Source organism: Protomyctophum bolini (genome assembly GCF_963924005.1).
Source record: "Protomyctophum bolini genome assembly, chromosome: 21".
Lineage (NCBI taxonomy): Eukaryota > Metazoa > Chordata > Actinopteri > Myctophiformes > Myctophidae > Protomyctophum > Protomyctophum bolini.
Genome location: NC_137882.1, coordinates 7,917,139 through 7,930,674, shown reverse-complemented (window position 1 = coordinate 7,930,674; position 13,536 = coordinate 7,917,139). Strand labels below are relative to the sequence as shown.

General features: G+C 43.3%; 1 protein-coding gene across 1 annotated transcript in view; it reads left to right on the top strand.

The window, feature by feature from the left end:
• vim (vimentin) overlaps positions 1–13,242 on the top strand; it is a 14,489-nt gene extending 1,247 nt beyond the window's left edge. Inside the window, exons 2-10 of the mRNA XM_080794303.1 lie at positions 413–618; positions 2,098–2,158; positions 5,347–5,442; positions 6,874–7,035; positions 8,449–8,574; positions 9,806–10,026; positions 10,510–10,553; positions 11,217–11,302; positions 11,683–13,242. Of these exons, the coding sequence (XP_080650429.1) occupies positions 413–618; positions 2,098–2,158; positions 5,347–5,442; positions 6,874–7,035; positions 8,449–8,574; positions 9,806–10,026; positions 10,510–10,553; positions 11,217–11,302; positions 11,683–11,733 (1,053 nt within the window). The 3' untranslated portion in view covers positions 11,734–13,242. The remainder of the gene's footprint in view (positions 1–412; positions 619–2,097; positions 2,159–5,346; positions 5,443–6,873; positions 7,036–8,448; positions 8,575–9,805; positions 10,027–10,509; positions 10,554–11,216; positions 11,303–11,682) is intronic.
• The last annotated feature ends 294 nt before the right edge of the window (positions 13,243–13,536 follow it).

The window sequence follows — 13,536 nt, the reverse complement described above, 5'->3', positions numbered from 1 at the left end:
CCACAATAGACTTGGCCCATGTCATTGGACAGTAAAATAAGCAATATTCTCATTGCAATGTAAACATTAAAATATATAATATACAGTATATATTTTTACAGCCTGCCATTTTGGGGAGGAAAGGGGCATCTTGAGGCAAAAGGGCACATGGGGCCCAAGCCCCCAAACCCCCCCTCCCCTCCCCTCTGTTGAGTAGCCTACTGCCCTACTTGATAGCCTACGGTGAAAGGGAATGAAAATCACTTAATTGAAATTAATTGACGGGACCTCACAAAGATATGGCTGTCCTGAGTTGTCCTTTGAACTCAATGGATGCCCCGGGGGGTCTTTCTGCAGTGCTTGTGTTCTGCTGCATGCAGCTCTTCTTGATTATATATACTTATACTCTTTGCCCGGCTATGCCACAACCAAGGTGCGCTTCCTGGAGCAGCAGAACAAGGCTCTGAGCGCCGAGCTGGAGGCGCTGCGCGGCGCAGGGATGAAGAACCGCATCCCGGACCTGTACGAGGAGGAGATGCGCGAGCTGCGCAGGCAGGTGGACCAGCTCACCGGCGACAAGGGCCGCGTGGAGGTGGACCGCGACAACCTGGGAGACGACATCGAGCGCCTCCGGCAAAAGTAAGGCTAATTAATACATTATAAAATGCTTTAATTTTAGTTAACCACCCCTAGAATGGCATGGACCATACATGGCTTGGCTGTGTTGGTTTGGACCACTTAGACTTTACACCTATATGGGTTATATCCTGCGCCACCCCTTAACCCTTATCCCTAAACTAATTTGTCAATTTTTGTGTATTTAAAAAGCTCACAATGTCTCGATGTATAGATCGGCTATTTGAACTATTTTGAAATGTTTTTCAAAATAGTAAAACATGGCAAATAAGTTTAGGGGATAAGGGATGGAGAGTAGACCTCATCTATTGACAAAATAAAAAAAATCACACACGTGTGAAGTGAGGGGCGCTCTTATAATCATACATCATTGCATTCCGTGCTAAGCCAATCAAATCATAACATCACAAGTACACACAAAGCTGGGCAGGCTAGCGGCCCTCAAAAAAAAAGGCTGATCTACAAGCTCACACATTCGCTAATGTCCGCCCCAGCATCCTGTTCCAAGTTGTTAAAACTCAAAATGGTCATACGAGCTAGATAGGCCTTTGTTTTTGTTCAATTTGTTTAAACTATTATTTGTATAGAGAAGAGTACTGCCAAGACAGACAACCCAGTGTTGTCAGGAAGGCCTACTAGGCTGAAACGAGTATATACATAAAAAAAATCATATGGAAAAAGGACATATTGAGTGCTGGCATTTTCTTCGTTCTATATCATTTGTAGTAGCCTATAAAGCAGCATCCTATATTTCATTTTAACATTTAGATTCGTACAATAGAATTTAGCCTATAGCCTACTCGATTTATGCTCGAAATTTGCTTAAAAATAGCATTAATTAAATGGGTATTACTTAATTTACTTTAATTCATTCATTCATTGGTTCATTCATTGGTTCATTCAGTCATTCATTCATTTATTCTCGCCTAGACAGCTAATAATTGTCTCTCCAGACGTGTAAAAGTCTATTGTTATCCCAAGCTGCCCTCTGCACTCACTGTGTTCATTCATGTACTGGAACTCTGAGAGTGAGACAAACACTGTACAGTATGCAGGCTATTGTTGAAAAACGGAGCGGAGACTTTCAGTGTTTCTTGTTGCACTCAAATAGCTTTCAAATGAGCTCATTCTACATGGCATATTTCCACATCCAGTAGTCCATAATCCACATGCATGCAGCATAATCTTATATATTTCGGTCAGGAGGATATCAGTCATATCAGCCTATCGATTAAAAACAATGCAAATATATTTATTTAAAATTATATATACATTTAACCTATAGTTAAATAACCCATGGTTGCCGCAGGCCATGTGTTTTGTTGTCATTGTTTGTTGTGGTTAAATATGTAGTGAAATGATTCCACGGAGAGATATTTCGGTGGCATGTTGGAACAGGGTTCCTGCATGCACAATGCGAGCAGCAGTGGGTGTGGCAGCATTATGTAATTCTCTCTGTGCGGCGCTCTCTCTTTCTTCCAGAATGCAGGAGGAGATGATGCAGAAAGAGGAGGCAGAACACAACCTGCATGCATTCAGACAGGTACAGTACAGCAGCCCCCATTCACAGTGGGTGTTAAAATATATTTCTAAAATGTAATGTATCTATTTAGGCTATTTGTTTATCCCCCCCCCCCCCCCCAACAAAGCACATTGGGCCCAAGTGGTTAGAACAAAGGCTCCCCCACACACTGTGTCGACAAGGCAAGTGCAGTTGTAAGCAAAAGTCCGTTTTGTGAAACGCAGACCGTGTGCACCGTCAAGACACGTCCATGCATAAGGACGAATATCTTTTATATTGCTGTGATGATACAGCAGTGGGTTTAACATTTTGTATTCCATCACCTAAGCCTTTTATTTACTGGGTCTAAATGAGACTCTTCAGAACAACATTCTCCTTAATAAATTAATAAATAAATAACCAACGCAAGCACACACACACACACACACACACACACACACACACACACACACACACACACACACACACACACACACACACACACACACACACAGTAATAGATATTTACTTTACACAAATTTACACTACTTTTTATTTGTACAGTATGGAGATAGCATCAGGCTCTGTTTGAGGAAAGCTCCGGTCAATATTGTGCTATTATTGATTGTCTCATCTGTCTTCTCGTGTCGGCTCAGAGGTGGTACCAGTGTAATGTAATGCCTCTTCATGGAGCCGCCCAGCGCATGCTAGACAAACGATCAATCTGTCACGGTACTTGGAAGGGCGGGGAATTGATCACTCCTTGAGGTGACTGATGCTGACCGGTGGAGTTTATAGAGCCTTAATTGGGGGAAAAAATAATCAATCGAAGTGATGTATCAAAATGTGAAGTTGTGGAGGATGGTCTACTGCAGTGATACTCAACCTCAGGCCCGCGGGCCACATCAGGCCCGCGGGACCATTATGACTGGCCCACCAATGAAAATCTAAAAAAAAGAAGAAAAAAAAAAATCTGGAAAATGAAATAAAAATAAATAAATCTGAATGAAGTTATCTTTAATTACATTATTATAAGTAATACTATTAGAGTTGTACTATTACTCGAACGTACATGCACATGCACATTGTACTTTGATACATTTTGCGAAAATAAAGCAATTGAAAGAGAGAAGTTATCAAGTATCATTAATGTCGTAATTTTATCTACTGGCCCCTGGCCCCTTGCCATTTTTGTAATGTGGCCCACAGGTAAATCTATTTGAGTATCCCTGGTCTACTGTATATTGACGGATAACTCACTTGGTGTCGCTTGCGGAAAATAACAGATTTTGAAGCTAACATTCAGCTTGCGGATGTCTGTTGGGGTTTAGAAATGGGGTTTGTGTAGAGCGATACTGTCTTTGCCGTGCGATGGAGTAACAGCTACATTATACAACATAAAAGGGCACCATCAGTGTGTTATCCAGAGTACGTTTGTGGAATTCTTGTCTCACACCCTCTTGTCAGTGTTGTAGAGCTTTTTACTGTAATAGAACAGCTCTTAGTGGATGGCTTAATTGGCACCTTCTTCCTTGATAAGTAATTTGAGTGATTGCTCTATATGGTGCGTTCACACTGGCAGATACAAAAGCCACACAGCGAGCGACGCAGCATATCTGTCACCGCGCCGCTGTTGATCAACACTTGTTGACGTCAAGCATGTGTCGGGAAAAAAAAAAATGTTTTCCCCACATTACCAGCAGGATGGCTGGCTGCCTTCCATTGGCTGGTAGCCTTGTAATAGCTTTGTATAGCTGCCAGTCTGAACGCAGCTTTACTCTTTGGCTTTGTACTTTGTCTGGACAAACGTGCGGATTGCCAGACAGTCGCAACATACTGTATGTATGCCAGCAGTGTGCCATGGTGTTAAAATGTCTCTCAATAGGCGGCTTTGTCCGGCTCAACTCTGGGGCAGGAAAGCTGATTCTCCCAACATGCCATTGTTCTTTGACCGATGAGGAAAGGGGCTTTATATGGGTAAATGACAAAGCATGCCGTTGTGCAGGAATGTGTTTTTTTCTTCCCTGTGTGTTTGGTGCACGTGCGTCCATGTGCTGCTGACAGACAGGAAAGGAAGTGTGTTTGTTCATGTGTATGAGCCCCTGGCACAGCGGGGCGCGGGCCCTTTGGGCACATGATGGCAAAGGGCAAAGGGCCACGGACAGTGCATAGATACTGTGCCAGCAACGCACCAGCACTCCAAGTGGCTTCTTAGGGAATTGCTCTGTCATTCGATGCTGATTGAGACAGCATGGTAATGGTTGGACAAATGACAATCTAATGGAGCTAAACGTTTTAGATTTGGATTCCTTTTACCGCAGTTTGTTGTTCTTTATCTGGATTAGATCACAATGATCTCAATGCACCAACATGTCTGATATTACATTTACATGCAGCCAGTGTGTGTGTGTGTGTGTGTGTGTGTGTGTGTGTGTGTGTGTGTGTGTGTGCGATAGATAGGTCATTGCATACTGTAGCTTCTTAATGAGGAAACCTGTGTTTTCCTGCCCAGTGTCAATGGCAATAATATCTACTATTGGCTGTCTACTCTTGTCCTGTGTGTGTGTGTGTGTGTGTGTGTGTGTGTGTGTGTGTGTGTGTGTGTGTGTGTGTGTGTGTGTGTGTGTGTGTGTGTGTGTGTGTGTGTGTAGATAGACAGGAAAGATGAGAGAGAGAGTGGGGTTGTACATTATGATGCCTGGCTGTGAGAGACAGTTTGTGGTTTAATTTGATTCTTCTTCAATTATCTTTTCCCCCTGTTTTGTCTGTTGCCTGGAGATGATAACAGTGTAAGTGGATCAGGATATGTATATCAAACTAATGGTTTGGAAATGAACTAGAAAATGGACCCCGCCTCATATGTGGCTGATTGCTTGCTTTTCTCGAAGGGAGGGCCTTTGCATAATTTGGATTTGATTTCACACTGCACTTGATTAGAAATGGCTTTTGTTCTAATTGCTATTTAAGTGTATTATTTTCTTTTCTTTTGTAGTTTTGTTTTGGGGCTTTTTATGCGTTTATTGATAGGGAACAGTAGTGAGGCAGGAAAGGGGGAGAGGGATGGGGAGTGACACGCGGCAAAGGCCGTCGGGCTCGGGAGTCGAACCCGCGCCACGCCGCTGGTTTGGCAGCCTAGGTGCCCAACAACCGTCCTGGCCAAATTAAGTGTATTATGATGATGATGATGACGATGACGATGACGATGACGACGACGACGATGTGTATTGCAGGATGTGGACAATGCTTCTCTGGCCCGTTTGGACCTGGAGAGGAAGGTGGAATCTCTGCAGGAGGAAATCATCTTCCTCAGGAAGGTCCACGAGGAGGTACGTACAGTACTGTAGCCTACTCTACCCACGGGATGCTTCTCAGTGTGCCATTGTTACTAAATTAGAGATGCACAATATAACCGGAATCTGTCATAATAAGTCTCAAAATTATTATTTTCACCGATATTGATGACGCAATAATAATGTGACATCTACATTTCATTTGTGTACTCATCTCATTCAGTATACTGAAAAGCTGAAAACAGACACTTGGAAAAAGAGTAAGAGTTCCACCACTGCCAATAGGCCCTCACAGAGAACACGTACAGCACATCTCCTGCCCAAGCTAATACAGCTTAAGAGCCTCCTTGTGTGCAGTGTCATGTCATCAGGGACAGAGATTACTCTCACACTGCATGGAGACAGCAGGGTATTAAGAGAGAGAGGATAAACCATGGGGACACGTGGGGGACGGTTGGCAGGTGATAGAAGCTCCCTGTTGTCTCGGGAACTTGACGTGTTGCACTGGGTGTTACTGTGACCTAGAACAGTGTTTCTCATCTGAACACGTAGATGGGCCGCGAGCAATTTAAAGATTTCCAGAATTTTTTGCATTCTACTTCGACCAAAAACGGGGGTTTCGCTTCACTTCATAATCGCACTTGATTACGAGTCGGTGCAGGTGTGAATGCAATCCGCAGCAAATAAAGGAAATGAAGCAAACAATGTGGCGGGTGAGGAGCTAAACACAGTTGGAGACGGAGAAGGGAGAAGGCATATTTTACGCAGCGTCCCGTTACCGTGGATAGACGTGGTCGAATGAGGCGACCGACGAAGCCCTGGTCGAAATGAGTACATTAATCAGTTGCTTAAGGAAACACATAAAAACAGTAGTATTAGGTGGGAATGTGACCTAAGACTACAACATTCCAGGTGACTAAAATGTGTCTAAAAATGTATGAAAACTATTCAAAAGACTATGAATAAAACAAAAAACACTGTAAAAATCAACACTTCCGCAAAGTTTATAAATATATCATGAAAATCATCTGTCTAACCAGTAACCACCTTAATCCTGTATGAGATGAGATGTACTTGAAAATAGCTGATCTACAACGTGATGCAATGCAGTGTGAGATTGTAGATCTGCAAGAACACAAATAAAATAAAAATGTTTGTAAGCGCGGAGAAGTCGAGGGGTGACAACCCAAGGGTAATTACACGTGCGCAGTCCCGTGAAATTGTCGCGTGCATGCTCGTTTCGTGCACACTGACTAGACCTGCATTGTGTTGAGCTTTTTTTTCTTTTTACCCTTGCGTTGTCGTGCCCCTCATGAGCAGACCTTAACCGTTGATTCAGGCGACAACGTCTGCGTTAATCAATGCCCGTCTGAAAGTGCTTTTTGGCATTGTTTTCTGACATCTATCTCCATCACGCTGTCTGTCTGTCTGTCTGCCTGTCTGTCTCTTGCCCTTTGCCGCGTGCAGGAACTGGCCGAGCTGCAGGCGCAGCTGCAAGAGCAGCACATCCAGATCGAGATGGACGTGGCCAAGCCTGACCTCACTTCCGCCCTGCGCGACGTCAGGCAGCAGTACGAGTGCCTGGCCACCAAGAACCTCCAGGAGTCTGAGGACTGGTACAAGTCAAAGGTAAGAAGAGGCAGGGTGGATGGGTGGGTGGGTGGATGGATCCCAACATTGATACCAATGCTAAGTGATTATCTACAGTAGCTATACACCTCTTCAGTCGATCAGCTGTCTGTCCCTTGTCCCAGCTGTCTGTCTGTCCCCTGTCCATGTCTTTTCTATTCCTGTCTCTCTCATCTGGATTCATAAATTCATAAATATCTCCATTTTGTTTAGACAGACAGACAGACAGACAGACAGACAGACAGACAGACAGACAGACAGTGAGTGTAATAATTCTGGCAAGACAGGTGAGGCGCGGTTTGACATTTCATCATTGGAGCTGCTGAGTGGTCAGCTGTGGAGATGAGAGGCGATCATGCTGCCCTCAGCAGATGACATTTGACACGGATGTCAGCTCTCCTCCCGGCCGGGGCTCCATGGCGATTAGCGTCCTGTGAGGACAGATGGGCAGAGGAGAGCTGATTGGATTTATTGACTACCTTACACGCATAAACACACACACACACACACACACACACACACACACACACACACACACACGCGCACGCGCATATGCATACAGAGATGCTCAGCTGTGACAGGACACTTGATGTTTAACTTAAAAGCCTATTGATCGTTGGAAGAGAAAAGCTAAATGTGGTCACTCAACGCTTGAACTGCGGCCACTCTGCGAGAAGAAAAGAGAACATTAATTTATGTCATTTGCTTTAATGAGGGCGGCGAGATGGTGATTCATTGTTAAAGGGAATTTAATGTTTGTGTAAGATGGAAATAGGAGGGGCTAGCACCCCTCAAAGATTTGTGACTTTTTATGTTTATTTTTGTCATTTTCAGTTACATATATCGTGACCTTGATGAAATCTCTTACAATATATTGAATATCGCAATATCTCGAATGATATAATTATCGAGAGCCTAATATTGCCACAGATATGGTATCGTGAGGTATACCCATATGTGACTCTTTTTGATACAGAGACAGTCATGGCGGCAAGACTAACTGTTCAGGAGAGGAGAAAAACAGATTTTTCCAAAATGAGTTAATCGAGTTAATAGGTAGACTCTTTACATACTAGAGCATGTTTGAAATAAATGTCAGCCTAAATATGAAATAAATGCTTAAACATGAAACTAGGTGTAATGTTAGAGTCCACAGAAGTCAAGCCTGTTTTTCTCAACTCGCTGTTTTCTGCAAGACATTACTCTATAAGCCATATATCTTCAAAACTGGTGGGTCAAACTGAACAACCAATATGTCAATTTGAAGCTATATGATTCCCTGCTTTCACATGACATGAATAAACTGAATTGACTAAATTGAAAACATTTCAATGAGAGCCTTGCTCAGAAACGGTCACATAACATCGTTCCACCCCTAACGTTTTCCGTCTCCCCCCCCCCCCCTACGCCCAGTTCGCTGACCTGGCGGACCAGCAGCAGCGCAACGGAGAGGCGATCCGCCAGTCCAAGCAGGAGGCCAACGAGTACCGGCGCCAGGTGCAGTCTCTGACCTGCGAGGTGGACGCGCTTCGTGGAACCGTGAGTACTTCCTCCCCAGTGTTGATTTCGTAACGACTAATATACCATGACAAAAAATGTTCTTCGACTATACCTTTTTTCACTGACGAAAACTAAATGGACACTAAATGGAAACTAACAAATAAAAACTAGAAAAATGGTAGGAAGGGACTAGTGGACAAGAGATCCAGTATAAGTAATTTTTCACTTGGTTGCATGCCGAAAATAGCCGATCTACAAGCTCACAACGCGCGTAGATCGGCTATTTCCAGTGTAAAATCAGTCAGTACAGCATCAAGGCTCGTCAAAATACATTTTAGTCGACTAAATCAACTGTTCGCTGTATTCTCAGTATGGGAACCGATGCTGACATTCAATATATTGACTTGAAGCTCTTCTCTTTAGAAACATGAACTCTCTGCCCTCTCTGTCCCATCCTCACACCATCAATAAACCCCAGTAGTGTACTCGTGCGGTTACTGGTAAGAGGTTTTTTGTGCCAAGTCAGATGCAATGTATTTTTAATGAGCCGGTGTTCAGACATCCTAAAATAGCAGTACCACAATCCATCAGCTCCAATTCTATCTGACGTGCAGTGACCAGACAGAAATGCCTCAATGCTCACCTCTCATGGTTATTTTGATGTCTTTTGTCTGTTTTTTTTAATATTTATTCCAGTTATCCTATCATTGTTCCAATGACATATTTTAAACTCTAATTACTTTTTCTAAAGGTAATTTGATTTATGAAAGTGTCCATATGAACTTAAACCAGTGGATCGCAACATGGGGTCCTTGAGGGGGTTCCCGGGGTGTCCCCAGCTACATTTATTATAGCATAACAATCCTGTATACATACAAAAAAAGAAAGAAAAGCTAATCTTGCATGGGGGTCCCTGGCTACGAAATCCTTTCAGATGGCTGTCCCGTGTCTGTGGCCAAATACATATCGATTAGTGGATGCACAAGGTAATCGAAGATATCACATGAGCAGATCCACACCGCCATACTAAATGCAATAGCTTTGCAATAAAATAAAACGCTTTTAACTCAAATATTTGCTTCTGGGAGGTCCCTGGAACTACATATTTTCAGATGAGGCCAAATACAGATAATTCTGGGTGGTCCTTGACGTGAAATAGGTTGAGCACCACTGACATAGTAACACAGGTTTTTCAGAAAACTTTTAGAATTTAAAGAAGACTTCATGTTACGTCTAAATGGGTTAATGAAAGGGCATTTTCTCACGTCAGAACGAGTCTCTGGAGCGCCAGATGAGGGAGCTGGAGGACAGCTTCGGGGGGGAGGCGTCGGGCTACCAGGACTGCGTCGCTCAGCTGGAGGAGGACATCCGCAACATGAAGGACGAGATGGCGCGCCACCTCCGCGAGTACCAGGACCTGCTCAACGTCAAGATGGCCCTGGACATCGAGATCGCCACCTACCGCAAGCTGCTGGAGGGAGAGGAGAGCAGGTATACACATGGCTAGGTGCTGCAAGCTGCTGGAGGGAGAGGAGAGCAGGTATACACATGGCTAGGTGCTGCCTAGGGGTAGCCTGGCGCGGCCAGACTCATAGCGAGGATTCACTGACGCTTCCTAGTCCCAGCCTAGGGGGCCGGGGCTGGGACAGTGGGACATACTAAGTGCAGTCAAAGCAGTGGTGGAGATAGTGGTATAAAATAGGGATTAAAAATGGCTCATAATATCTACATTAATGTATGTTTCGTAATAATTATCTGAATCATAGTATGAATCTGCAAAGTGACAACAGTGTAAGTTGTCAAATAATTGTAGTGGAGTAAAAAGTACAATATTTTGCTTCTGAAATGTATAAACTAAAGTATTGAAAAACGGACATACTAACTTTAAGTACCGTGTAGAAGCATCTCAAAATTGTCTCTTTTTTAACAATTCATCTCTCTCTCTCTCGCTCTATCTATCTCTCTCTCTCTCAGGATCACCACTCCCATGCCAAACTTCTCCTCTTTCAACCTGAGAGGTCAGTGTGTTAATAGTCCAAAACGTCTTCATTAGGTTGACATTCACATTATCGCAGTGTTTGCATTCAGAAACATCGTCGTTTACACGTCTCATCATCATCCCTAGTGCAAAACAATTTAACCGTGGACAGCCGTGCATCAGCATGGTTTTATGTTCCGACGGCCTGATATGACCTTGTTTTATGTTCAGTGCGTAAGAGTAAGAGAGCTTCATGCATTATGGATGGTGGTCTGAAAACGCCCTCAGAAAACATGCACTGCATCCTTATATAATGCATTATAGACACAATACCCAGAGGTTTGCTCACCGCATCAATGATAATGGCTGAAAACATCAATACTCATTATGACCCATTCGATGGATTTTTTTATTCTTCTAATTTATTTATATTTATTCTTTTTTCGTATTCTTTTGCCGAATCATTGCTGAATCTGACACGCCGGCCAGTGGTCAGTGGTTCTCAAAGTGGGGTCAGGGGAACCGAGGGCCGAGGGGGTCCTTGGGTGGGTTCTAGGTGGTCCCCAGCAAAATTAGTTTTGTTTTAGCCCCTGGCACAAATTATTTTCAGATGTGGGTCCGCGGCCAAACAAACGATTGAGAACCAGTGTCATAGAAAAACATAATTAAAAAACGTAATTATCTCTCTCCGTTTCTCTCACAGAATCCATGTTGGAAACTAGGCCGATGATGTCTGACAACCTGTCTAAGAAAGTCTTGATTAAGACCATTGAGACCAGGGACGGACATGTGAGTATGCCACCCCCCTTTTACGTTTTTGCTCCGTGAATGAGTTATTGATTGATTGAAAACAGCCGATCAACAAGTTCACAATGCACCGCAGACCGGTACATTTAAGAAAGCGTGCAAACTAGCATACCCGGGTATATTCTGCAGCAGACAGACACAAGGGTCTCTCCAGTACAAATCAGACATTACGATGCCATCAAAGGTCAGCCAAAAAGAAAATGTGTAACTGTAGATTTCAGATGATTCAGAAGATAAAATAATATGACTAAAGGAAATTGTATTCAAAAGGAAAAAACAAATAAAACCCATCAAAATGTGCTGTCTAACACTGGATCGAAGACCTCTGGTGTCTCACGTTTCTTTATCCCCCCCTGCTCCAGGTAATCAATGAGTCGACCCAGCAGCAGCATGACGATGAGCAGGACGACTGAGATGGACGGACGGAGTAGCGCGGCACGGGAAGACGTGAAAGAAGGGGGCAGACTGGGTGGGGGTGGGGTGGGGTGGGGCAGGAAGAGGGAGGTTTAAGGCCTGTTTATATAGTCCAGTTTTCGGTGAGGAGGAGGTGACCACCGTTGTGTTTGCGTCGGTGACCACCGCGTCGTGACGTCATGTTGTCGTTTTCGGTGGTCAACCTCTTCCCCCGAAAACTGGACTGCAGTGAATTGGCCTTTATTAGCATGAAAATCCGGAAGGCAAGAAAATGATGATATTAATGTTGTTTCAGTGGAAGTAAAAATAGAAAAGAAAACACACACACACACACACGCACGCACACAAAGGAACAGCTTTAAAAGTGCCTTTTCGACACATTTTCAGTGGGACTTACTTGCTGGAATACGGTTGCTCTTCTAGGTGACAATATAGAACAGAATAGTCCGCTGGTTCCCAACGTGGGGTCCACACAGGGTCCAAAAGGAACCCCTTGGGCGGGTCTGTGACTCTGAGTGTGTAAATATTTACTAAATGGACCCTTACGGGTCTGTTTGATTCCATTTGTAAATTGACACTGATAATTTTACAGTGTAGATTGGGGCATCTTGTAAAGCTCCATTTGTACATTCTCAGAGGTACAGTACAGGCGTATAAGGGTCCATTTCGTACCCCTGGTGGGCCCCTCCGGACCACATATTGAGAAACGGTGGCATAATACACATGCTTTTGCGGGATGAAGCTTTATCATAATGTTTATGTTGTTTTACTGTCATCGTCTCTTTACACACGTGCACAAAAGTGCACACAGCAAGACTGTTTTCTTTCTTTCATTGTGTCTTAAATATTATTGAATCTTCGAGACAAAGAATATGCCTTAAGCCTGTTTGAAGTTTCCAGAAGAGTGACGTTTTCAAGTCTCATTACATGAATGTATAGGCGCAACACAGATCGATTATGAAATTGTGATTGATTTAAATAAAATAATAGATTTGGGGGCATCAGTAAACTACTCAACCTGACAGACTTATTTTGGGACTGTCATTGTAGCTGAAAATAGCAGTTCTACAGACATACAGTACAACACCTCACCGTGCAACGTGTCGATTGGCTATTTTAGCACAACACCGTTTAATTGTTTTGGGATTATTTCTTGATTATTCAAAGCAAAACAGCGGATAATCACTAATACGATGTTGCAGCCCTACACGACTGTAGCCTACCTTTGAGTGTTGAGAATTCATATAAAATGATAGGGGATGTGTATTTCTGGGTGACTAATAACACTGGCAAGCTAGTATTTGAATTGATTGTACAAATGTAAGTGCCATTTTCCTTTGAACAGTAACTTCAAATGGACTTCCACAATTCTTTGTCCCAAAGCTCGATTATATCCTTACCCTAATCAGGATGAGCAAACCAAGATTACACCACTGTTGTATTGTACTCAGTAGCATGACCAACATCACTCCATGACTGCTTCCTTATTCCAATAAACCTACGAAAAACGGATTTCTTTCTTTTAATTCAACCCAGAGGGTTTCTTTTGTTGTATCACTCATTCAGGTACAAGATAGCGGTAGGGTAGAGCAGAAGAGGTAAGAAGAATAGGACAGAAGATACAAATTAATATTGCATGCATAAAACTACACATGCATGCATGAAAGAATTAAGTGCATTGCTGTGCTTGAGTTTGCATGTATTTGCGTGCCTGCACTTGCTAAGTAAATAATATGTGTGCACACTGATTTGAGTGTCTTGACTCTTTAGGCTTAACCACATGAACCCCATGGGCAGCATCC